The 27,651-nt window shown below is 43.1% G+C and overlaps 1 protein-coding gene and 1 pseudogene across 11 annotated transcripts in view; both read right to left on the bottom strand.

Moving 5' to 3' along the window:
- Nucleotides 1-27,651, bottom strand: part of DHX35 (DEAH-box helicase 35) — a 117,805-nt gene that overhangs the window by 80,702 nt on the left and 9,452 nt on the right. For 9 of the 11 annotated variants that reach the window (XR_003524666.1, XR_003524668.1, XR_003524667.1 and 6 more), the window contains exons 3-10: nucleotides 27,295-27,387; nucleotides 20,366-20,443; nucleotides 14,370-14,474; nucleotides 12,220-12,281; nucleotides 11,316-11,385; nucleotides 9,327-9,386; nucleotides 1,295-1,407; nucleotides 62-158 (exon numbers count right to left, since the gene is read on the bottom strand). Coding sequence is in view for 7 of the 11 variants with exons in the window: in XM_027622281.2 (XP_027478082.1) it covers nucleotides 62-158; nucleotides 1,295-1,407; nucleotides 9,327-9,386; nucleotides 11,316-11,385; nucleotides 12,220-12,281; nucleotides 14,370-14,474; nucleotides 20,366-20,443; nucleotides 27,295-27,387 (678 nt within the window). In the remaining 4 variants the exon portion in view is untranslated. Of the gene's footprint in view, nucleotides 1-61; nucleotides 159-1,294; nucleotides 1,408-9,326; nucleotides 9,387-11,315; nucleotides 11,386-12,219; nucleotides 12,282-14,369; nucleotides 14,495-20,365; nucleotides 20,444-27,294; nucleotides 27,388-27,651 lie in introns of those variants that run through there. The other 2 variants (XM_027622282.1, XM_027622278.1) reach the window with 2 other exon arrangements.
- LOC118357253 lies at nucleotides 1,837-3,350 on the bottom strand (annotated as a pseudogene).

Raw genomic sequence — 27,651 nt, 5'->3', positions numbered from 1 at the left:
TGTTTAATTTTGGTGCTGCCTTAACGTGTCCGTTCATCAGAGAAAATTCCAGTGGAATTACCTGTCCAGTCAGAAATGCTAGTATGTCTCCATCTCCCTCTGTCTGGTGAATTTTCATCACAGTTTCTACAGTTGATTTGATATAATCTGGAACAGGACTGAAAAGATGTACGAGATAAATTCATCACTAGGACATGCTCATTAATTATAGATTAATTACCCTAATAATCTGGCAGCAAAGCTTCATGAAAGTTAGTTTGGGCCTGCCTGGCAGGTAAACAGTATATGAATAAATAAACATTCACTCCCTTTTCTTCTTTTTTTTAAAGGCAGCATCCAAAAGTAATCCATAATTACATGTATACCATGATTCTTACCTTTATTTGCAAAGAAATAAAAACCCATGCAAATAAATGTGCTATCTTTAGCACGCAAAGACACCTGGTCAATGAAAATCAGGCGCTGCGGTCCCAATGCCAAATCCCACACTTTCCACTTTCCCTCCTGACCACTAGCAACATGTCTGAGTAGGCTGTTCAGAGCTAATGGATATGCTATCCAGCAAGAAAAACTCACAAGTCAAACCCACAACTCTCCGGATTTATCAGCCACTGTACCAGGCTCCTGGTCTTTGTCCAGTGACTAGGTAATTAGGATGGTCTCTTCCTATCTAAGGGGGCTCCTCCCAACCATGTCAACCAGGCCTTCTTGCTAAGATGTAGAGAGCTAAGAACCAAATGATTCAAATCATCACTGCTGCCCTCAGAGACAGGCAGTCTTGTAAACCCCAGTTCTGAAGACTATCAAGCTTCCTCCCTGTAATCTTGTTACCACTTCGCTCTTTCCAACTGAGCTACTGACCACAGACTCATAGAAATTTACACATCAGTGTCAAGAGTTTCAATTGCATTCAGCAGTGATACTGAGCAGGGTTCCAGAACATCCTATCAATGACAGGAGACACAAAGCATGCTTCTCTCAGCGGCCTGATACATTGCCCTCGGGGCTGGCAAGCAGATACAGTGGCTTCTCATTCCATAACTCAGGCCCAATTTGCTAATCACCATCATTAAAAATGTAAGTATCCTTAAGGGTCGCATACTTTTATGGAATAAAGCTGAATGATCCTACTCCTCTGGAGGAAAACTTAGTGCTTACTGGCTCCCAACTGTATTTAGCTTCTGGTTGGAATCTGAAAAAATGAAAACCTAAATAAAATAGGTGGAAGTTCCCTGACCATTCAGGTGAATACACACACGCACGCACACACACAAAATGCAAGTTATCATCTAACCTTTGTAGATAAAAGATATCCACTGGAAATGTTCGCCCTTCTACTGTAAGGATCACACAAGTATCCCTCGTTGGGTCATTGGTTTCATTCTGATTAAAGAAATCCCGAAATTTCTATTAAAAAAAAAAAAGAGTACTTCATTTCTCGCAAAAAAAAAAAGTTTCACAGTAACTCACTGAAAGAAAATAATATAAAACTGGCAGAGCAGGGGTGGGTAGTAGAGACTGCATATATATATATATATATATATAACACAGACTATGGATTACAAAATAACTACTAAAAATCCTATTTTTTTTTTTTTTTTATCTACCTACTGTGTTCCAGGCTTCTTTATTTAAGAAAGTGATGTGGGGATTAAAAACGAGAGCATCCTTGAACTTCACCTTCCCTCCAATCAGTCCCCCCAAACTCCCTGCCCCCACACCCTTTGTGTTCCCAAATCCTCTCCTAGTGAATGAAGAACTTAATCCCAAAGCCCTGGTACAAACCCCAGGTTCTCTTTCCCTCGCTCTCCCCCTTCCTCGGGCCCCCACTCCTGGGAAGGGCCGGCATCTCAGTTTGAATGCATGGGAGAGCCCAGAGTGGTGACAGACACAGAGGGAAAGCCTTCACCCTCAGGGAAAGGGACTGAGGAGTACAGCGTGGTGAAGTGAGGGCCCCCATAGCCTGGGGTACCAAAATGGGGCCCTGGTGCCAGAGGAAAGGACACTGGTGCCCCTGAGAAAGGGGCCCCAGCAGCCTCAAAATCCTCTCGTTGTGAATAGTCACTGCTTGATCATTTGCCCTTCTGCCGACGATTGCAGAACCACACTCGGACCACGTCCTTCTCAAGGCCGAGCTGCTGGGCAATGTGGCTGATCTGCTGCAGGGTGGGCTTCGGGCACTGCAGGAACATGTTCTCCAGGTTGCCCCTCACACGGTTCTCGATACTCGTTCGCTTTCTCTTTCGGGCCTGCACGAGGGTCTCTGCTTTGCATATCTCCTGTAGATTTTCGTTGTTGTCGGCTTCCTCCACCCACTTCTGCAGCAGGGGCCGCAGCTTACACATGTTCTTGAAACTGAGCTGCAGAGCCTCAAAACGGCAGATGGTCGTTTGGCTGAACACCAAAGAGAACCCCCAGGGTGAGCCCCACATCGGCCTGAGTATATCCCAGGGTGATCCTCTTCTGCTTAAGGAGCTTGGCAAATTGTTCCAGGTCTTTCTGCAGAGCTTTGATGTCTTGGGACTCCTCGGGGTTTTGCTCCAGCTTCCCCTTGTCCGGCTTCACAGCCGCAGGTGCGGCAGCGCAGGGCTCAGGGGAGGCCCCCTCGGAGTTGCTCTCCACCCCGGCTCCCCGCTCGCCCTCCGGCTGAGAGGTCTCCAGGCTGCCTTGGGGCACCAGCCCCACTCCAACCCTAAATGGAGGCTCTAGGGCAAATTGGGGGCTGGATCAGAGTTCCCCACAGCTCGAAAGGTCAGAATCCTGAGCCTAGGGACACTGACCTCTGCCTACGTGAAGGCAGCTCTTCAGCTCGGCCCTGTCTGCGGTTGTTTGCTGGGGTCAGTGGCTCAGTGTCTGGTTTCTGAGGGGCTGGGTGTCCTGGTGGGGGCCCTCCTGACTGTGGCCTGCTCTAAAAATCCTATTTTTTTTATTATTGCAATTTTGAGCAATCACATTTCAATGCCAGACTCTTTACTAAGGTTTGATAAAATACAGATTAGAATTCAAAACTGTATTATTCACCAATGCATCTGGGTCAACATGTAGCTACAGTATTACTTCTCTTATTTTTATCCCCTGTATCTTATTAAAGGTGATTCAAATTAAATACAGATTAAATCAGGTTGAACTGTAATTTTAATCAGAAAAACATGTATCTGATCACACAAGGTTATCAATTTATAGAGAAAACTTGTATTTCTAGGAAGACTAGGTATGGTCCTAGTGTTGCAGTTACAGATACATATAGGTTTACCACAACCTCCCCAGACCGCAGGCAGGGACAGTGTCTTCTCCATCTCCCCATGCCCTGTGGCAGTTAGCATACCACCCTGTCTGGGCAGGTCACCCATTATGCACTTGCCCGGCACCACCACAGTACCCTGAGGAGAGAAGTAGCTCCTGGCAGCCCCTCCAGTACAGGTGACTCCGCCTTCTTCGATGGCACTTGACCGCCAGACTGGCAGTCTATGGGGAGGCCTGGCATGAGAGCTCCGGCCAAAGACGGGACAGGGAGATTCCACTGAAGATCCCCTCACGGGGAGCCTGACCCCAGATACACAGAGAAGCTTCTGTGCAGGGGAGTGAGTGCCAGAGGGGAAGCTGCTGTGTCGGTGGTGGAGCGACATGGAAATCCTGTTGGGGGGAGTACGTTATTGGAGTCCCCCCAGTGATATTCCACCGTCCCCCTGAGGCCTGGTTGGGCATCGCTTTCTGTTATCATAGGAGGTCTGGCTATGTGACCACAGTCCTGTCTCCTTTACTTCACCGTGTATCTTTACTAACCGTGCCGATGCCTGCTCCTGGACACCGGGAGCCCGGGGTGCACTGAGGGCTACATCGAATGCAGTGAATGGACGTGGAGGAGCACTTCTACAAGAGCTGACTGGACTGAACTACAGAATAATGGGATGCCATACACTGACCTCAAAGTTGTATCTGAGAAGAGTAAGCACAGATGTAAAAGTGCTTCATGCCAACATAAAAACCATGTTGTGCTACGAAGGACCTCCTGGCACCATTCTTCACTTCCCTTTTGGCTCAATTCGGTTCAAGTGACTTCAGCCCTCCCGTGTCCCGTGGTGTGCACAGCAGAGGCAGGCTAAAGTGACACACAAACAAGCGAGAAGAGACAGCTCCCCCACACCCCAAAAGAGTGAATAATCCGGGGGGATGGGCACACCAAGAACCAATCATAACACAAACCGAGGCAGAATGACCACATAACCAGAAAAAAGTCACAAGTTACTCAGCGAGAATGAAAGGTCAACGCTGAGCAGCTTTCAGGGAAGGCTTCATGGAGGCAGGAGTACCCCTGGGTGAAGCCTGAATGGATGAGGAAGACTATTACTGCCTGGAAGGAAAAGGGACAACCCTTCCCAAGATGACAGCAGAGTGCAGACTGAGACATGAAGGGGCCACCGACAAAGGAGAGAGCCCAAGGTCTAGGGCAGGCCAGCCCTGTTCTGAGTTAGTCCTCTCATCTACAAAAGGACAAACTACCATCTACCCTTGGGGCAACTGCCGTCGGCACCGGTCTGGCCTAGAATGTGTACTCAGTGAGTGATCGTATTATCACTGTGAAGGGGCCCAGATGTCATGCTTCATGGGCACTTCTTTGGATGGGAAAGACAGGCAGTGAGCAGGGGCATGACGTCATCAGACGTGTACTGCAGACGCCTGGCTCGGGTGGCCGTTTCAGAGGAGGGCAGGGGCAATAAGAGATTGGAGCAAGCTAATTCAGGAAGGTACTGGAATAGCTCAGAGGAGAGAATGAAGGCCAACACAAAAGCAAAGTGTGCCAGAGGTATGAGCGACGGGGCCTGGCAATCAGTGAGTGCGAGCGCACGCACGTGCACGCTGGGGAGGAGGCGGTTACTTCTTAGTCACGGAGAACACTTTCTAAAGCAAAGGAAGTCTTGAATGACCACGATGAGAGAGGGACTGCCACAGAGAAGCCAAGAGTCACAGGGCAGCAGGACTCACAGGTCTGTGAGTTTCTGGAGCACAGGAACATGGTCAGGACGACCACAGCACAAAGCGTCGGCTGAACCAGGGGCCATGGAGGTGGGCAGCCTTGAGGAAGAAGAGCAGCCAGCAGAGGAGTCTGAGGGGGATGCCTCAGGGAGGCGGGAAAGAGGGGAGACGGCAGGTATCCCGAAGCTGCAGACAGAGGAAGATTTTCAGAACGACTTGGTGAATGGAGCTGAATGTTACCAAGAAGGCAGGCAGAACAGGGAGGACACCTCGTTCCCGACGATGTGGTGAACAGAGCAGACCAGAAGTTACTCTTTCAAGAAATAAAATTCAGCATTTACCGAGAAAGCATGAGATCTCTATCCTTAAGATATTTATCTTTTGGGGCGCCTGGGTGGCTCAGACGTTAAGCGTCTGCCTTCGGCTCAGGTCACGATCCCAGGGTCCTGGGATCGAGCCCCACGTCGGGCTCCCTGCTCAGAGGGAAGCCTGATTCTCTCCCTCCCCCACTCCCCCTGCTTGTGTTCCCTCTCTCGCTGTGTCTTTCTCTGTCAGATAAATAAAAAATCTTAAAAAAAAAAAAGATATTTATCTTTTATCTTTACCTGGAAATATAAAATATGCACACACAGAAAATTACAGGCTAGAGAGCAAATAAATCTGATATCAACAGCATATGCCTTGTGGGACAGTAAAGGAAAGGCAAGAGTGAGCTGAAGATGAGTTCATTTCACAGGAAAAAGGAGAGCGTGAGTCAGGTTTTAAACAGGTGGGCTCACACAGACACAGACACACAGTGAGGAACATAAAACGACAAAAAGCAAGAGGACAGTCTATGAAACAGAATGTAAATGATGTGCACATCTACTGGGCCGTCTTCCTTCCCTGGTGGCTGCTCACACCTGACCCAAGAAGTGGGCTCCCAGCAGTCATGTCTACACAACACGCCCACCCTGAGCCAACAGCCCTTGGTCCATGCAGATTGGTTCCGAGTGGGTACCTGACCCAGGTGACCCCCAGTTCCTTCTCTACGAATCTGGAAAGAGAAATTAGTCTCTCTCCCAGAAGCTGGACCAATGACAAAAAAACTGTAGTAGGAGTTGTCAGCAACCCTATTTCCTGCCATGTGGATGGAAACAAATAAAAGAAAAACAACAGCTTGTGATACAATGGTCAATTAATACTTCATAATTAGGGGCACCTGGGTGGCTCAGTCAGTTAAGCGTCTGCTGTCGGCTCAGGTCATGATCCCAGGAGCCTGGGATCAAGCCCCACGCATCGGGCTCCCTGCCCTGCTGCTCCCTCTGCCTCTGCCCGATGCTCCCCCTGCTTGTGCGTGCTCTGTCAAATAAATCAATAAAATCTTAAGAAAAATATTAATACTTCGTAATTCTACCTGGTCATGCTCTATAACCGCTCGCGAGTTAGGCTTACATTAACAAAGCAGCTAACCCAATCAAGGCAACGATGTGATCAGCCTGATCAAACTCCGCCTCTGCCTCCCAGCTGCTGTCACTGGTAGGACACCACCAGGCTGGGTCACCCTGGGCCCTGAGCAAAACCAGAGTAGAGGACATCTATCCCTCCAGCCAGCAGGGCTTGGAATTAGTCTGTCACCCACAGACCTAGCAGCTGGGGCACCAGGGAGGGGGTCTGGCAGGCCTGGGCCTCCAGGTCCAATGCTGCCCAAAGCCACACCCTGCCATCTCCACTCTCCCCCCTCCCTCCCCTCAGCCCACTGCTTTCCCTCCTCACCCTCCTACTCTCACGTGAGGACTCCCATGCCCTGCATGCCCTCAGTCACAGAGGAAGGACTCCACCCGCCAGGTCCTGGCCCAGACACACACATTGGGCAAGGGTGGGTGAAGGAGTGAAGGCCCCAGCCACCGAAGGCCCAGGTGATGGCTGCCGAAGGCCCAGCGTGCCCTGCGTCAGAGCACACCCCAGGCCAGGCCAAGTTTCCTACACTCCACTTTCCCACTTGAAAAAACTACTTCCAGAAAGCCTACCTAGACCAACTATTGTAGGCAGATTGGAAAGGAGCTCTTTTTTAAAATTTCTGTGCCGTACCAAAAGACAACAAAAGGATATTGGAAGCAATAAATATTAACGATTCTAAGACAAGACTCAGACATAGTAATTTTCAAAACACAGTAAAAACTGTTCGTTTTTAAAAGAGAGAGGGGGGGTAATGAAGGTACAAAGTAAAACAGAGGAAGACGTTCTGTGCCACGTGGGCATGGAGGCAATGGCGAGAGGTGAAGCTGGGTGTAGCCCCCAAACCGGCGTTCCGGTGGGTGCCCTGGCTTAGGGGGGCTGAGAAGTAATTCAAGAGGGCAACAAAGAGCTTTGACCCACAGGCTATCATGTGCAGACTGAAGACAACAAGCTCCTACAGCCTGTGAGAAGGTCCAAGAAACCAGCCAGGCTATGCACCCAGACACCCCTCTTAGCCATGCTGAGTTTTTTCCCTCAGTTGCTCTACATCCCTGAAGCCACAGGGAGTCCAGGAGCCAGGAGCCAGGCCCTTTTCATATCTCAGCTGGCTGACAGAACTGGCCTGCTGACTGGTATCTCCACAACTACTCTTGCCTCTTCTACACAACACCCAAGGTGATCTTTCTAGAACTCGAACATCATCAAGTCACTGCCACCCCTCACACACATCCCAGGACTCCCAAACAGGTGTAGCGTAGATCCTTCCTCCTTCACTTGGCCTGTAATGCCTTCCATCACCTGATGCCTACCAACGTCTCCATTTTAATCCCCCATTGCTTCCCATTCTATCAAAAATCACTGAACCTAAAGCATCTACTCTGTGCCAGACACTGTTTTAGGTGAAAGGATAAAATAATGAGTAAGACATTCAAAGTCCCAATTTCCATGGAGCTTATATTTTACTAATAGAAGACACACAATACGCAAACACTTGGCTATGCACGTTAGGCTAGGTAGAAATAAGTGCTAAACAGACAAACTAAGCAGAGTAAGACAATGGAGAGCAGCAGCGCACTGTTTCCCTCAGGGTAATCAGGAAAGGCCTCTCTGAGAGGATAATACATGGTCAAGACTGAACTGAAGGGAGCGAAGAACCATGAGAATGTGTGGGTAAGAATGGTCTAGAGAGAGGGTCCCCCCAGAGTAGAAGCACACCTGGCTTCTTCTGAGGAACAGCAAGGTGAGGCTGGAGTGTTAAGGAGCATGGGAGAGACTGGACAGAGATGAAGTCAGAGAGGTGACAAGAGAGGTGACTGGGGGGCAGAGACTGTCCCCCACAGGGCCCTACAGGCAAAGTAAGACTCCCACCTCCACTTGCCTCCCAGCCCCTCGGACACACCGTTTCATGACCTTGAGTTTCCATGCATGTTTAGGACACCCTTCCCCACCCCTGCCCATCAGGCAAACTTCTGTGCATCTTTTGAAACCAAATGGGATGTCTCACCTCTGTGAAAGCTCCTGGACATTCTCCACCCAGCTAGACTTAAGCAGCCCCCTCTCTGGCTGTCTCAGCACCTTGACATACTGATCTCTAAACATCTATTTATGTGTCTGCTTCCCAAGAAGTCAGGGAGGTTATGAATCACCTGTGGCCAGTACCACGCTGAGCTTGTGTATATATATTCATATATTTATAGTTACATATTTACATACGTATATTTATATATTACAAGCGGTCAAAATTATTTGAGTTGAACTGCTGTTTTGAACTAAAATATTAATTGGTAAGAGAGAAAAATAGTATAAACTGAGTCATAAAAATTATAATGTAAATTATTATATGTACAAGGAAAACTTCAACTGCACACATAAACATCTAAACCTAAATGCTACAGTCATAAATAAATTTCAGAAATATAACGTCATGGGGCGCCTGGGTGGCTCAGTTGGTTAAGCGACTGCCTTCAGCTCAGGTCATGATCCTGGAGTCCTGGGATCGAGTGCCACATCGGGCTCCCTGCACAGCGAGGAGCCTGCTTCTCCCTCTAACCCTCCCCCCTCTCATGAACTCTCTCTCTCTCTCTCAATTCTCGCTTTCTCAAATAAATAAATAAATCTTTAAAAAAAAAAAGAAATATAACCTCATACTGAAAAAAGTAATAAAAGGAAACTGCCTATGTGGGGAGAAACACAGTATGTAGAGAAACAGGACAAGGAGGTAATTATGAACTCGATTAATTACAGGTTAATTTCCACCCACAAGCTCATATGGAATCTAGGACATCAGATGGCCCCATAAGGAAGGTAGGCCATTCTGTCAAAGATAACCTCTCGCTAAAGGTAACTTCCCAAGGACATGTCCAACAATTCCAGTGCTTACGGGAACAGCAGGGTGAGGCAGGAAATGCTCCTACCTCTGCATCCAGAGTAGCTGAAGCTACAATCAATCGAAGATCCCCTCGCTTTCTCTGAATCTAAAAAAGAAGGCATTAGGAAACAATGAAACAATGCGATACATACAGATGATATATTTTGGTACCTGCAATTTACTTCAGAATAAATCAGTGTGTGCATTTTTGGGGAGTCAAGGGGGGAGCTTATAGATGAAACAAGACTGACCACAAGTTGAAAACTATTAAAGTCATAGGTAAAAGGTGGTTCATTATACTATTCTTTCTAATTGTATAAAGAGTAAAATTTTCTAAAATAAAAACATTTAAAAAAATGTTTATTGAAAGTTTAAAGGAGCTTTAGGAACTGAATTTGAATTTACCAAAAGTAAAACCATTTCTTCCTGATACTTGGATTTCTGGATAGTCAGAACCTATGTATACACAGTTGAAGTATGAAAAAGTACCTTAAAAGCAAACAAACAATAAAGGATAACACTGAGACAGAAATACGGACGAAAGATCTTAACAGTTATTCAAAGAAAGGAATGATCAACAGGCAGAGAAGGAATGATCATATAAAGTATAGCAAAAATATGTGATAACACAACATTACTTTTTCGTCTATCGCACTGGCCAGGATTTATTTAAGGCTAATACTCAGGTCTGGCAAAGATTCAGTGAAATAAGCCTCTTATTACACTGCTTCCCAGAGAATAAGCCCTAATCAATATCAAAAGTATAAATCTTTGGCCAAAGAATATCATGAAAACAACATGAACAATAGTAACTAACATGTACTAAGTGATGTGCTATTCCCAGGTCTCTGCACACAGCCGTGCAGAGATGCCCGGCTGAGGGGGCTAGGGGCATCTGAAGCCCAGAACATCTCCCCACACCTAGCTGTGGACAGCCTCCAAATGCGAGCATCTTGCTCTAATTTGTACACAGGTGGGACTTCAGTCTATTTGTGACCCTGTGCCAGGTACCATCTGAAGAATTTTATGTGATCTTATTTAAGTTTCACAATAAATGATGATCTAGAACAGCTCTGTCCAAGAGAGCTCTCTCCAAGGATGGAGAGGTTCTGTCCAATGCACTAGCCATTAGCCATGTGTGGTGACAGAGCTCTTGAAATTTGGCCAATGTGACAGAGGAACTATATTTTTAATTTTATTCTATTTTAATTAACTGACTGCCACAGGTGGCTAGTAGCTGCCACAGAGGAAAGTATACTAGCACAGGTGTAGAGACTTCTATTATCCCCATTTTAGAGATGAGTAAACTCAGCAGTCAGAATCTGAACCCAGGCAATCTGACCCAGAGTCCATGCTTTTAATCACTTTGGTCTACTCCCTCTTTCTAGACTCCTGTGATTGGGAATATGCTCAAAGAAAACAATCAGAGAATACAGGAAGGGAGGAGAGATAAGGCTGAAATAAGATTGCCCATTAGTTGTAATAGTTGAATCCAGATGATGGGCACAGAGGGGTCATTAAACCCTTCTCTTACTCTGCAGTATGTCTGAATAAAAAATAAAACAGAAATGCAACAGATTTCATTATAAAGGTGCTCATTACAATATTATTTCAAATACTTCAAATCTGGAAGCCATATAAATGCCTAACAGTAAGGGAAGAGTCAAATACTTTATGGTAGGGACATATGATTGTATAGACATTATTAAATACAATGTCTTCAAGGAATCTTCAATGACACAGAAAAATGATTTCGATGTAATATTAAGAGAAACATGCAAGGTACAAATTGGTACATACAGTCCAATCCCTATCATGCCAAAACAGATGCACGCACACACACAGACACGCACAAAAAAAGAAACATATCAACATTCCACCAGTGATTTTTCTCTGAATGGGTAGAATTATGGATCATTTAAATTTTTTTCCTTCCTATTTGATTGGATTTTCTAAATTGCTACAATTACTTTCCTAATTGAGCAATAAAACAAAATGAAAACACAAAAACAAAAGTCTGGCGGCAAAGTCACACCTTTTTCAGCAAGCCAATGGCAATGTCTGTGTACAAGGTCCTCTCGTGGGCTTCATCCAGCATGATGGCACTAAGAAGCAAAGGGAAGACCTTGGTGAGCGTCAGACAAACCACCCACATAATCCCATCCAGATCATCAAAGGGACTTCTGTGTGTCCGGTCCCCATGCAATCACCTTGTATCAAAAGCTGAGCTACGTTACTCCCCGTTGACAAGGAAGGAACTATTAAGCTAATAAAAATGGTGACATCAACACGTCTTGGTGAAGAAAACAGTACATTTATTGCTATCTTTAAAGAGTTTTATAACCCATAGTAGATTCTAATGGGAGCTAACACCTGATTTTAAATTACAATATAACACATAACCCCACAGAGCACATAAAAATCGGAACAAGGCCCCACCCACTGAAGACTGTTAAGCTGCAGAAAACAGCACAGAGACACGTGATCACAGCTGCTGCGTGTATGTACCCAGGACTCAAATTTAACGTCCTTCCCTAGAACACCACAGAGCCTGTGTAGGACAGTGTTAATGCCATGAGTAATGGACAAAGACACACAAAGAGTAAGACAGTGTAACCAACTATCTGGACTCTGCTATCACTTGACACAAAACACTGCCCAGTTCTGTGCTATGATCTGCAGTCACCATCAATCCTGGGACATAACAGAGGCATGAGAAGTATGACAAGTCAATAGATTATTCAAATAATGACAGGGATTTTAATGTGCCCATTTTTTACTGTCAGTAAATTCTGAGAAGGCATCAAAGGTCGCAACAGCCCAGGTAAAGAGAAAGCTCTGGGGCAGCTGAAGGCAGTCATGAAGTCCCAGCTATTAACACAACTACTTGGGTGTTTTCTGAAACTTCAGGGAAGTTATTGTAGGAAAAGCACAATTACCTATATTTTGTTAACAATGGATCAACCATCATTTCCCTGACCAACATTCCATCAGTCAGGAACTAAAAAACAAAAACACAAAGTTTTAGAAATAATTCATTTACACTGTACATTAATGATTTTTTCAAAAAGTTCAAATGTAACCAAATGCACACAACTCTTTGCCAGTGTGTGTACAAGATAATTCCCACAAAGGACCATGAGGAAACAGCCCAATGCTTTAGCAATCAAGCAATGCAACTGATCACAAACAAGACTTCAATCACAGGGTCCTCAGCTGGGGCCTGCTAATCTTCCAGCAGAATTCCACCTGCATTTACTATCTGAACACTGGCTCAGCCCCATTTCCTCTGGGCCTGCACTACTGGTACTGTGGACGAACAGGCAGTGAAGACAAACCTTGTCCGCACAAAGGAAGGCCACGAGTCTGAGATCACTGTTCTTAGAATGTCCCAAAGACTGCAGACCTGCAGCTCTTGAGGATACTAACCTCAGCTTCAACTGCTATTATCTTAGAGAGGCTGGATAAGGCTGTGGTTAAGAACAGAGGCCGTGGTGTCAGTGGGCTGGGAGCCCAGATCCTCATTCGGCCTTTACTTGCTGTATGAACCTTGGGCAAGTTACCTACCCTCTCTGAGCCTTAGTCCTCATTTGTAAAATGGAAACAACAAAGTATCTACCTCAGAGGGTTACTGTGGGACTTAAGAGAGAGTACAGGTAAAGTGTTCAGCACAGGACCTGGTACACAGTGTTCATGGCTATCGGGAGGCACCTGGGTGGCGCAGTTGGGTAAGTGGCCAACTCTTGATTTCTGCTCAGGTCATGATTTCTGGGTCGTGGGATCGAGCCCCGTATCAGGCCCTGTGCTGGGCATGGAGCCTGCTTAAGATTCTCTCTCTCGATCCCTCTCCCTCTGTCGCTCTCCCTCTCTCTCTTTCTCTAAAATAAATAAATCTTAAAAAAAAGAGTATCAGTTATTATTGAGGATTAATGTATGTTTATAAAATGCTTCAGAAACATGCAGTAACATATTATTACTGCCGCCCAAAATTACTCAGTACTTGAACAAGGCTAACCATCTCCCCTGCATGCTGTAGTTTAGTGCTTTCACTTTTTGTTTTGTTTTTAGGAACAGGATACGTTTCCATCACATTTTTCTTGGGCATGGTACCAGTCGCGACACATACACACAGCAGTGAGGAGGACCTGCCACCAATGACAGGCACCAGTTAAGAGCAGAGCGCCTAAAATGATGACCAAATGGAATACAGAAGCTTTTCATGAAAGAGTCAAAAACAACCATTTGGTTATGTAACCCACTAAAAATTACCTACTTTAAATATATTTGATGGTACGGAAGAATACTCTCTTTACCCAGCAAAATCAATCTCAAAGGTAACAAAATACAAAAATAGAGAAAATAAGATCCCTGTTCTTATAAATCACTACCTTGTCTGGTTCATCTAATTATTTTCAACTTTCCTCTGTGAAACTGAGAGAAAACTGAGAACATTCCATTGTTCTGCAGAACCATGCGACCCGCACGACTCCAGCCCTGCACTACAGAGCAGGCGCTCCGCTGACGGAACACCGATAACTGCAGACACGAGTTCAAGAGTAGCAACTAGGTCAAAGAACATGCAAGTAAAATCCATCGTCACATAAATGTGAAAAAGTTCTAACTCGTGAAAATAGTATTTGTGAATTCGATGCTTTATCAATTTATACGGCTTTGTCCCTGTTTTTCAGTCTTCTACAGGCAAGTCTCTATATTTTGACAGCTAGGTGGATTGGTGGAAAAACAAAAAACACATATAAGACAGGACAGCCTCAAGTCCTGATTCTACCATCAATGGGCACATATCTCAGGCAAGTCATTCAGCCTCCCAGGCCCTCAAGCTCTTCATCTGTAGAACCAAGGGCTCAACCTTCCTTCCGAGGTCCCTTCTGGGCCATGATTCAAGGACCCTCTGAGAGAGCTCCACACCTCCCCACAGACTAAACTCCCTGAGGACAGGGTGATTGCATACACTTTCTGCTCTGGTATCAGGGTCTCGGTGAGCAGTGATGCTGCATGTTTTTAACCGCGCCCCCCCCCCCAATAATCTTCTTCCTGGTTCACAGTAGAAAAAGCAGTGTGAGCACTTCACCTTGATTCTCGTGGCCAGTGGGTCAGTGCAGTCGTCAAAGCGGATGCAGTAGCCCACCTCGTGGCCCAGCACTGCACCCCTTTCCTCGGCTACTCTCCCTGCAACCTTTGGGAAGAAAGATCATGCTGAAAATAGAGACACAGAAATTACTGCACAGAGTACATACAACGGAAAACCTAGTATTTTTTTAAGTAAGTATGTGAACACAGTGGAGAATGAGAAGAAAAGGGGCAGGTCATTAGAGAAAAAGCATGATTTATTCACTTTGTGTCTCACTTCTCCATTTACAAGAGACTTAGGGCAACTTAACTTATAATTAAGTATTGTATAACAATAAGCAACACAAAAGGAATCACATAAAGATGTTACAGATCAGGACCAAAGAAATGGCAGATAAAATTCAAAAGATCAAAGCCAATGAGAAAATTTTAAAACACAGATATGCCAAAATTATCTCAGTCGAACCACAAATTCAGCTCGGCATTTCCTGGCAGCTGAAGCAAAAAGTGGAAGAAATGACAAGATTCACCACAGTAAAGCTTTTTAGCATACCAAATGGGGAAAAATTTTCATGTCTCTGTGCCTTGAAATAAAGTACCTTCCACTGGACAATAAAGGCAGGAGAATAGGAATGATCAAATTCAACACTGGGCCAAGGTCATCTTCTCTTTGGAGGCAAAAAAAATGACGTTTCCTGAGCCAGATAACCTAAACAATTTGCAACAGTGCCCCAGCTACCAAAAGCATTAAAAGGGGAAATAAAGAATGCAGGTTAAAAAATGAAAGCAATGAAAAGGGGCAGAAAAGCGGATGAGAAGGTAAATGAAGCATCCAAGTTAACATAATAAAGTAAAAGCAGAAAACAAAATACATAATATATTATGCAGACCATAAACTATAGATACATTTTTCACTTACCAGTATATGACAAATAGAAGGGGAACATAGGAAAGAGAAAACAAAACCCAACAGCAAGATCTCCTACTACCCCTAAAAGGCTATTCAAAGGTTATCAATTTATTAATAGAAAATGTTTGAAATGATGAATAAATCAAAGTGGAAGGGCAATAAAAAGAAACTGAAGAGTTGAACATTCATTATATCAACTGCCTGACTGAAAAAAACTAAAGGAAAACCGTATGAGAGGCTTCTGGGACCCGGCATAGCGCCCCCGGCCCCCCACGTGAGGCAGGCAGTCAGTGTCCCGTCCCGTTCCCCCCTGCCCCCCGCCCGGGGCCACAGGTGAGGCCACCTCTCCACGGACTCTCTGAGTCCTGAGTCTGGAATGTGGGTTGGCACAGGCAGTGTCCTGAGGTACTTTTCGCTACTGCCATTGGGTGCAAAGCCCCAAGGTCAGAAGCCCAGAGCGTTCCTGCACTCAGCTCTCCAGGCATTATCTGGCCATCGGAGTTTAAGAAACCCAAGAGCAGACGAGGATTAGAAGGGGCTCTGCCTAATGACTTGGAATTACAGAGCTGGCAGGCCAAAACCAAATCAATCATTCCACACCATGCAGTCTTGGAAATCACCTTATGAAATCAGAAATCCATCCTACATTATTGCTCTACCTCTGCAGTTTCTATTTCTTGCCAACCAGGATTTCACCGCAAAAATTTTGTTATTGTTTCAATTTCAACTCTACAGATCATTATACTATAAATCTCAGAAAATGGTACAGATAGAAAATGTGTACGTAGATCTATGAGGAGCTAATGGGAAACAGGCTTGTAACAATGAGTATAAATGGACCAACCCTCCCCATAAAAATATAATCATTTTATGGGTCTAAAAGGTAAAAGCCAAATATTTATTCTTCTTATTTCACTGTTTGTATACACATGCTATAAAATATATTTTATCTTAAAACTCTTTTATTTTATTCTTTCATGTATGATCACACCACTGGACATGTGCAAGGTCATACTCTTATTCTATCAGCTTTCTAACAGATTTTTACCTCTACTATTTAAGTTTTACTCCCATAACTTCATCAATTGGACTGGATAAATACTATCTATTTGAGGCAAATAAATACAGAGAAAGGGAGGTCAAGAGAAAAAGAAATTCACTCACTGAGCACTTACCACCTGCAGGTTCTAGGTTCCAAGTTTTCACAAATTGTATCTCACTAAATATGCACGCAGCCCATGAGGTGGGCAAGATACCCTCGTTTTTACAGAGAAAGAAACTGAAATAAGACAGATTTAGAGCTTGTCCTGAGTCACAGGTCAAGGCAGGGCCTGGTCTGGAAGACAAACTCAGACCCTATGAGCCGAGTGAACAAGCTCGTTAGTAAGTGCCTCTCACGGAGATCAAGCAATGGCTCATGCCATCTGTTCTTAGGCTCTGAGACTGTTTTCAGAGTTTAGTTGGCACACAAAGTGCTCTTTTAGATGTAGCATTTTAAACTTGACAGCTCTATTAATACTCCACCGTTAATTTATACACTCTTTGCTCTTTCAAGAGAAGGCATGGAGTTTCATGGAATTATCCACAGCTACACATTTGGAGCTAAATGCAAAATGATTAAGAGCTAAGACTCCCAACTACAAACAGGAAAAATTGCTCTAATTTCTAAGTAACTGACTTATCTTTCAGTGACATAAAAGGTCGAGTGTAAACACTGCAGTGTAGTTTCCCAACTGTTATCTCTACATTTACTTACACTCACAAGACTCAGAAAACGCCTATCAGTGATTTCTACCTTGAAGACAATGAGGCGGTGAACTCCTGGCAGAAGGGTAACACAATAATGAAAACTGCGTCCTGCGCAGAAGTAGCTCAAGGCAACAGAATTAATTTCTTATCCAGGTAAGATGACAAAATACAGGCACCCCCCATCTTCTCTAAGAGCTAATTTAGAACAACAAAAGAAATAAAAAATATTGTCAACCAAACCCTCCATCTTCGACGAAAGAAGAAAACAGCTATAAGCCCAAACAAACTAGGAAGCACAGCTGCCAAATACTGTGAGGTGTGACTCTAGGAGAGAGGCTCCGGCCTCCTCACAGCCCCAGCACATTACCGGCTCTCTTCACGTCACCACCCTAACAGGCAGGGCGGACAATGCTTACTTTAGGAAGACAAGAAGCAGCCGTGTGTTCAGGCCCAGAAGACACAGGACATGTTTCCATAGAGACCCACTGTGCTAGCAAACAATCACGGGGGAGAGAGAACTGAAGGAGAGGCAGCAGGCAGGAAGCAAGTACCAAGTCCTAAATCAGAGAACCCACCGATTTTTATCATGCGCTATTACAGACCTCTGCAATCACTAAGGAGTGCCCCAGCAGAGGAGGATAAGAGATTTGGTGGGAGGCCATGCACCAACCAGACCAGCACAACCTCACAACTCTGCAGCCATCAGCGGTCCAACTCAAAGACAAGTAATTATTATCAAAGTCCTAAAGCCAGCCCACTGCAGTAAAGCTGACCAAGAAGGAAAGAAAGACAGGAACAGAAGCAAAAAAGCAGTTGAAAAAGAAACTTTAAAAAGTATTGTCCAAAGAAACAAGTAGAATTCAGCTAAAGGAATCCAGTTTCAAAGAAACCATAAGCCTGAGCTAAAAACAGCTTAAGGCAGAAAGACAAAGTCAAAGGAGAGTCAAGGAGAAATAAGGTCTGAAATGGACAGGTCATAAGCCAGTCTGTGGAGATTCCCCAAATCTCACAGCTTGGATATGATGGACACCTGAGAGACTTTTCTCAAATTTGAAAACAATCCCCATATTTATACAATGCTACAACCAACCAGTTATAAAGTTAGAGAAACTTTTCCACAGTGGCAATAATAAAAAGCAAATCTGAATCAACTATGCTAGGGAAACACTAAAATATTACTCTACTCCCTCCGTAAGAAAAGAATAGAAAATCATTCTCATGTGAAGAGGTGACCCATGGGAATATAGCCAACAACTGCAGGAAAAAAAGATTTACAGAAATGTGTCAGGCAGGGGGTGCGTCTGGGTGACTCAGTAGGTTAAACATCTGACTCTTGGTTTAGGCTCAGGTCATGATTTCAGGGTCGTGAGATCAAGCCCTGCACTGGGCTCTGCACTGAGCATGGAGCATGTTTAAAGTTCTCTGTCTCCCCCAGCCCCGTTCACACACTCTCTCAAAAAAAAAAAAAAAAGCCATGTGTCAGACAGTTAATAAAAATGTTACGTTATTTTTCTGTATTTTTTAAATGTTTGTAATATTATCAGCTTTTCAAACTGTAATGTATTGTAATTATCTCCTCCCATTCTAGATATTCACTTCTCCTTTAAAGAAAAAAAAACATTCAAAGAAGTGATTATGAGACCCAGGTAGAGATATAAAGGAACCAAAATAGAATACATTTGACTAAAAACAATCACGAACATTGTGGACAGGCTTGGAGACATCTTACAAAAGAAACTGGAAAAGGACAGGTGATACCAGAGATGGTGATAAATACTAAAAACAGACAAAGGAGATCTAACACACACTTAATTGATGGCCTTAGAAAAAAGAATATACATGCCAAGATAGAACAGAAGAAAACCTGAGATCTGAACCTGAAGACTCAAAGTTCTTCCATATTTAAGAAAAAATGAGATGGAACAATCAGCATCGAGATACATCCTGGCACAAAAACAAGCTTACAAGCATCCAAGCAGGAAGTGAGCCAGGAAGGAAGTGGGAAGAGAGCCCACTGGAACTCAGACTTCTGCACAGTGATTCTCCATGTCAAAGGGCAGTGAGCAACGCCTGCACAGTTCCCAGGGAAAGAGAGGGCAAGCAAGAGTTTCATAACAAAGACCACAGCCAAACATTCTCAGGCATATACAATTCAGTCAATCTAGAAATAAGGCAAAATGAGCCTTGAAAGGTTAGCAAAACCATGGTAGAGAATCAGTGATGAACACTGGATCTATTTAAACTAGAATTAAAGTTAATCAGCTGTGGAAGTTATGATTACAGAAAAGAACATGTATTTAAACCCTTGAAATGGGGCGCCTGGGTGGCTCAGATGGTTAAGCGTCTGCCTTCAGCTCAGGTCATGATCCCGGGGTCCTGGGATCGAGTCCCGCATCAGGCTCCCTGCTCCTTGGGAGCCTGCTTCTTCCTCTGCCTCTCTCTCTCTCTCTGTCTCTCATGAATAATTAAATAAAAATTAAAAAAAAATAAACCCTTGAAATGAAAGTCATAGCACTGCATCTATAACAGAGGGAGAAAATGCAGAAAGAGTAAGTGGGCCTTTGCTCTTTTTTAACAGGAAACTACCTGCAACAGTTTCAAAAACAAGTAATGTTAAAGCTTTCTATAATCTTGTTTCTTAGTTTTCAAGCCTCCATACATTCTCACATGGTGAACAAGTATTTCTCCAAAGTTCAGTAACTACTCCTATTTCACTTCAGTTTCCCCTTTTGTGAAATTCAACAAAAGCAAATGTATAGCTGGCGTCCCATTTTTGTAGAATTACTTCTATGCATTCAAGGCACCATTCATCTTCATGTGAACATAAGAGCAAAGCTTGTAATGATGTTCACAAATGTTCATAAGGTTTTCACTGGGTGGTGACATTTTTATTTATTTTAATTATTTTTTGTTTGTTCTGACTTCCGCTGTACTTTATTACTACTTAAAAATTTGTGGGGCACCTGGGTGGCTCAGTCGTTAAGCGTCTGCCTTCAGCTCAGGTCATGATCCCAGGGTCCTGGGATCGAGCCCCACATCGGGCTCCCTGCTCCACGGGAAGCCTGCTTCTCCCTCTCCCACTCCCCCTGCTTGTGTTCCCTCTCTCACTGTCTCTCTCTCTGTCAAATAAATAAATAAATAAATCTTTAAAAAAAAATTTGTAATGTACAGGTATCAATTTTACAAAAATAAGCAGGTCATAGCTCTTTTTCAACTGAAGAACTAAACACTCAAGGAGCCACACCATATTCATTTGGGGCTTTAAGGAAACAAGAAAAAAAAAGTCACTGAAACAGAAGACACAGATGGAGTTTGTACAACACGGACAAGAAACTTACTGTAACAGCAGCCACTCTTCGAGGCTGGGTCACTCCCACCACTCTTCCTTCGGCAGCCCAGCCCGCTTCTGCAAGGTACTGTAAATAAAACCACACCGAAGTATGCATCTGACACCACTTCTCCAGAAACAATTTCTCCCAAGATAACCCTGTATTGTGTTAAAATCACTGAGAAAGTTAGTAACAGATGGTTCTTATCCCAGCAGATGTTTTGGAAATTATTTTGCAAATGAGGGATCTGAGGCTTGGCAATGTTAAGTAACTTGCTTACATTCACACCAGAGCTGATAATCAGAAGAACCAAGGCCCCAGTTCAACATTCTGACTCCCCAGTCTTAGAAACTTCCAAGTACCAGAGCTGCCTGAAGGAATAAACTACTATCCATGGGCCACACAGAACAGTGCTAAATCTACAGGACAAAGAATTTTAAAGTACACACAGAGACATCTCAATGTAAATATCAACCATACAAAACATTTCAGATTAAATAAAAATAACTAGATTTTGTACATGTGTATATATACCATTATATCAGTACACACAAAATTTGACAGTACGTATTTATCTGATTTACTTAGGTATTTATTTGCTATATATATTCATGTTATGTATTCACTTGATTGTATACATTTTTAAAATCCAAAGTGGATAACAGCTGTTATCAGTTATATATTTTTATAATGTCTAAATTGCTTCACAATGAATATATATTTTACAGTAGAAAAAAATTAAAAATGCTACTACATGTATCTGCTCACTTGTTCAAAAGAAAGAAGGGAAGAAACTAAAGAGAACGGTTGTCTACGGAGGATCAGGAGGAAAGGAGAAGAAATGGAAACAGGGCAGCAGGGGATGAAGAGGGAATGACAATGCTCCGAGTAGATGTTTCTGGGGAGCTCTGATTCAGAGCCAGTCATGTTTCACATGCTCTTCAAGTGCCCAAAACATAAACAAAATCAACCAAGATGTACATGAAGGGAAACCAGGAGGAAATACAAACACTAACAAATGGCCCTTTCTGTAGTACAAATGAATTACAGGATCACATCAAAGGGGATGGGGAAGACATAACCTAAGTAATTGGAAAACAAGGTCTGGACTGGATGCTGTAAAAGCCAATGAGAGAGAACCATGATCTAGTCAGTAAATGGCGGTAAATAACCAAATGGGGGTATGGGTTAGTAATTCTAAAACTATTTTATGTTTATATTAGAATCCAACAAATAAGTTAACGTATTGTAAATAATGAGGACTGAGTTTCCCACTATAGGAGAAATTTACAAATAAGGAAAGGCTAAAATGAGCCCTATGGTGTTGGATTACAATCAGAAGTATCAGCATAAATTCATGGTTTTTAATACATACACAGACTGATACAGATGTTTTTACGTGTGGGGATTAGTAGTCACACATATATTTCCTAAACCTGCCCACTGAGACTTATACCAATGACACCTCAGTAGCAATGAGCACCGTAGCACCCAATTCTTGATTTCTAAACACTATTCTCCAATAAAGGAACCAGAGCTCCTTGGAGAAGTGTTTGACCCCAGGGCTAGTCAGGGAAAATAGAAGACAAGCCTGAAATGTCCTGTAGTACTAGAAAGTAAGGAAATTAAAAAAAAAAAAAAAAGATGGAGGCTTTAGGAAAGGACATAGGGCCTAACTAAAGGAGCTCCTAATGATCAAAGTAACAAACTAAAAAAGACAGTATTGGATTTTAAGCCACAGAACCAAATATATACCCATGAATCCACACTGATGTACATAAATAATTGAATGGATAAATAAATGAGGGAAAAAGGACAGTTCTTCCTTAGAGAAGATTCCATTTAATGAAGGAAAAAGGGAAAGAGAAAAGCATCAAGCAAACCCCTGAGTAAGTGCTGCAGACAAGATCCACTAAGGGATGCTAAAATTAGGAGGCAAAAGCTTGAAGGGAAGGGCAGTATCTGGAGTCTGAAAATATCTCCCCCTTAGATATTTACCAACTACCAACAAAGGGCAAGACAGTAACTTTAGGGGCAAAGCCTGGCACCTGGACCAAGGTTAACCTCGCCAGTGATCAGACATCAGCATCTCAAACCCTGTGATACAATGCACTGAGGAGAACACACCATTTCTGTGGTATTCTTTCCGAAAATGCACCAGCTCATTCTAACCATGAGAAAACATCACACAAATCTAAATTGAGAGGTGTTCTATCACATAAATGCCCAGCATTCTTCAAAAATGTCAAGGTCCTGAAGGATGAGGAGGACAGACTGAGGAAACTCCCCCAGCCTAGAGAAGACTAGGGAGACATAACAACTCAATGCAACGTGAGGTCCTGGATCTTGGAACTAGAAAAGGACACCAGTGAGAACACTGAAGAGATGTGGAAGATCTGTAGCCCAGTGGCTGCACTGTGCCAATGGAGACGCCTGCTTTTGATTACTGCAGCAGGGGAAGTGGTGGGAGAGGTTTAAGGGAATTCTGTGTTATTTTTGAAACTGTTCTGTTAGTCCAAAATTAGCTAGAAATAATAGTTTAAAAAAACAACTGTAAGAGACATGTTTTAGATAATGTAGGTTTTTGCCATAAAAACTGTAAAGTTTCTCTCTCCCGATTAAATATGCAACAGAAAACACTACCAACCACACCAATCAACACAAAGGCAAAAACAGAACTGTAAGAAATAATAGCTAACATTCACGGACTACATTGCTAAGTGCCATAAACTGTGCAGAGCACCTTGCATGCATAAGCCCATTTAATCCTCACAATACATCTATAAGGAGGTAACAGCATCATCAACAATTTAGAGATAAGCAAAGAGATCACAGAACTTGTCTGAGGTCCTGGATAAAAACTAAGAGCTGGGATTTAAGCTCGGCAAACCACAGCCCTGCCACATAACCAGGACACAATTCTACCATCCAAAATAAAATGCACATACTTGTAGTCAATCTCTTAGTAACAGTGGTAAGTGAAAGAAAAAAAATTTCCATAATAATAAACAACCTGCCCATGAAGCCAGTCTCCTCGATACACCTGTGATTCAGACTCCTGCATGCTTATGACTGCTGACAGACGGAAATTTAAAGATGCTGCAAAAGCAGGAATAGTGTTGCTATCAAAAGGCAGTGGATGTCACGCTGAATTCCATCTTCACTCTTTTTAAGGGTCACCAAATCTGGTCTTCTCATTAAGGAGTGGGATAAGGAAGCACTCCATCAAAAACAACATGAATAAAAATTGTAGCAAAGAGCTTGTTTCCATAGTCCATTGTTTTGACAGAGCTCTGGAAAAAAATATCAGCTAGGTTCCACAAATAGTTTGTGAAATTTCAAAACTGGTGTTTGGTGCTTCAGCATGCGGTACTTTTCCAAGGAAAGACGTTATATAAATCCAGCAAGATGGTGCGTTGAGAAAAAGCTGCTCCACATTCTTGCGGTGACCTTCAGCTCCTCAGCCTGTCCAATTTTCCTAGGCCGTAACTCAAATTAGCATCACAGGAAGTTGTGATGGTCTCAGAGAAGAAATGCGTGGTGAGGAAAGAGGGATGATCTTTCCACACAAGGGGTGGCAGGTATTCGGACCAATGATATAATCAGCTATCACAATGACCTATTCATCAATTTCACCAGCAAAGCTTAGGAGATTCACTCTTCACCATTTATTCTCTTGTGCTTTTTTAATTTTGCACCACGTGAATGTATTCAAAAAACGCAGTGCTTGTATGTCCACAATAGCCAAACTGTGGAAAGAGCCAAGATGTCCATCGACAGATGAATGGATAAAGAAGTGGTATATATACACAATGGAATATTATGCAGCCATCAAAAGAAATGAGATCTTGCCATTTGCAACGACGTGGATGGAACTGGAGGGTGTGATGCTGAGCGAACTAAGTCAATCAGAGAAAGACATGTATCATATGACCTCACTGACATGAGGAATTCTTAATCTCAGGAAACAAACTGAGGGTTGCTGGAGTGGGGGTGGGGTAGGAGGGATGGGGTGGTTGGGTGATAGACATTGGGGAGGTTATGTGCTATGGTGAGTGCTGTGAATTGTGCAAGACTGTTGAATCACAGATCTGTACCTCTGAAACAAATAATGCAATATATGTTAAGAAAAAAAAAAAAGAAGAAGATAGCAGGAGGGGAAGAATGAAGGGGAGGAAATCGGAGGGGGAGATGAACCACGAGAGACGATGGACTCTGAAAAACAAACTGAGGGTTCTAGAGGGGAGGGGGATGGGGGGATGGGTTAGGCTGGTGATGGGTATTAAAGAGGGCACGTTCTCTGTAGAGCACTGGGTGTTATGCACAAACAATGAATCATGGAACACTACATCAAAAACTAATGATGTAATGTATGGTGATTAACATAACAATAAAAAATTTAAAGAAAAAAAACACAGTGCTTGTAAGAAAACACAGTTCCTTAAAAGCATTTAAATTCAAATGTATAAGCCCTCTCATCCAGCAACTCCATAACTACTGTATTTATTCTGTAAGTATTACCTATATATGTGCAAAATTATATGCAAACTGATTCACTGCATCACTGTAATAATACAAAACTGGAAACAACCTAAATGCCTATCAACTGGGAACTGGTAAAATAAATTATGTGCAATCTATGCAACTGAAAAATGATACATTAAGTGGGAAAAAAGACAAGGTACATTAAAGCATGTATAGATGCCACCTATTTGTGTTTTAAAAAGAGGAGATACACACACACACACTTCTCTGTAAATGCAGTAAGAATATCTCTGAGAAACTAACAACATCAGTTGCATCTGCATAAAGGAAATGAGCATCAGAAGATGGGGCAGAAGAGAGATCTGTCTCTTTTTATGTCCTTTCGCATCTCTTGAATTTTAAACCATGTGAACCTATTAAATACTCCTCCAAAATTAAAAAAAAACTACCTTTGTTCGCTGCCACTGGATCCTCAGACCCTGCTCTTTCACCTCCAGGCCACTCTTTCCCTGGATTCACCCCTCAGCAGGTCCCCTCTGTTCCCTGGCAGCTAAGCCTTGCTGGGGGAAATGACCAGATCGTTGTGCTGTACTGTATCGAGGATCCAAACACTTGCCACCCACCCCTGTCGGAGGATTCCGCACACCACGACCCCACCGCTACCAGGCCGGGCAGTGAAACCTGCCTTGTGCAATGAAACATGAGCAGAAGTGCCACTTCCAGTCATAAGTCCTAAAACTTGAGTCATCTCCTAATCCTGCCATCTACCCAAGACTTCCAAGCCCCAGATAAGAGCTGGGCCATCATCCTCGGTCCCAGGGACCACGTGGAGCAGCCATCTTGGGTCATCAACCTAAGAAGACCACATAGTAGGAGGAAGAAATAAACCTTTGTGTTCTTAAACCACTGAGATTTTCAGGTTCTTTGTTAACATAACATAGTTATGTTGAGCTGACTAAATAACCAAACAGACTTATTCCTTAACAAACTGAGACCCCCTCACCTCACGTGGCCCATCTTTCACCCCATTCTATGTTCCCTCCTCCACATCACTGCTCTCTAATGTCTTCAACTGTAAAACAAAAGTAATGATAGTACCTGCTTCACAGGATCACCGAGGATTAAACGGATTAATATGTGCAAACTGACCACTTTATGTAGCACTTACTTATTACTTGTTTGACAATGATGATGGTGGTGGTACTGATTATTACTGCCTTCTAATACTCTCTCGGTAATTCAACATGGTCCTGTTCTGTGTCTGTCTGTAAGAAGCAAATAATATGCTAGGGTCTTGATACCATCTGCACATACGTTTCCCTCCAGGCCACCATGTGCTCTGCTGTCCTTTCTCTACTGCTGTCCATTCCCTTCCGCTTACCTTTCCCTAGCTGCACATTAGATCACCTGGGGACCTTTTAAGAAATACCATGTCTGGGCCACAGCCTAAATCCATTATTGGGCTGGGCAAAAGAAGCTGTATTATCTCTTTCTATAAGTTCAAAAATAGAATTAATCTACGGTGTTAGAAGCCAGAATGAGAGATACCCCTGTGTGTTGCACAGGAAGCAGGAAGAGAGGGCAGGAGACCAGAAGGGGACACAAGAGGATTTCTGGAGTTCTGGTAATGTTCTGTTCCGTTTCTTGATCTGGGTGCTGGTAAACATGTGTATTCACTTGAGAAAGTTCATCAAGCTGTATAATTATGATATAAGTACTTTGCAATATACATTTTATACTTCAATAAAAATCTACATTAAAAAGGAAAGAAAAACCTGCAATGACTCTCATCCTTGACCACTTACATATCATTCTTCACCCTCCAAGTCAAGGCTCATAAGACACACTCTGACCTCACCCTGTCTTTCCACTCTTGCTGAGTCCCAGACACTTCTCACACCCCAGTATCTCTGACCACAATATTCCCTGGATGAGAACATCTTCCTGGCCAGCTCCCACTGGTCATTCAAAGTCTACTTCAAATGTCATTTCTTTTACAAGGCCTTTCCTGATCCTTCTGTCCATTTCTGTCCACACAAGACAGCAGCTTGCCTTGTAACACGGGCTCCTTCCACAGCACCATGTAATGCTTTGGTAGTCCATTTTTATTTACAACTAGAGCAGTATTCATTCATTTCACCCTCCTCTTCAACTGTAACTACTTGAGGACAAAAACCAGGCATTATACCTCTTTGAAGGAGTCCCCACTGTTCCTTTCAGAGTATGGCTAGTCAATCATTATTTTGGAATTATAATAAATCAAAGACGACTGTTACTTCGATGGTAATCAATCACAAGAGCCAAAAGCTGAATAAAAAATATCTAGTCAGGTTGAATATTTTCTCTCTGACAGAAGATCTTTAAAAAGCAAATTATAGTAAAGAGAGTTCTCAAGTTACAAAACCCTTCTAGCCAAATGTAAGTGCAAAGACACATATTAAGTATATACTCACTTGTGGGATCTGCGTGCTTTTCCCACATCCCGTCTCTCCAACAATCACCACTGTCTGATAGTTTTCTACCAAGTATAATATATGATTCCTAAGCTGAAAAATAGAACCATACATTGTAAAGAGCCATACGTGTTCTCAAAAGACCTAAACAAAGATATTTAAACATTATGAAATGAGCTGCTTGCCAAAGGAAAGTAAATCTTAAAAAGAATTATCAAAATATATTTTCATCTCGCAGTGTTGGTGTCCATATAAGCTGAAACAAGTGCAATTGAGAGCAATAACTTACCAAAATATACAATGTACATACCCTTTAATTCAAGATTTTTACTTACAAGAAGTTATACTACAGACATA

Source organism: Zalophus californianus, chromosome 8 (genome assembly GCF_009762305.2).
Source record: "Zalophus californianus isolate mZalCal1 chromosome 8, mZalCal1.pri.v2, whole genome shotgun sequence".
Classification (NCBI taxonomy): Eukaryota; Metazoa; Chordata; class Mammalia; order Carnivora; family Otariidae; genus Zalophus; species Zalophus californianus.
The sequence above is the reverse complement of the archived record's forward strand: the minus strand, read 5'-3'. Positions and strand labels throughout refer to the sequence as shown.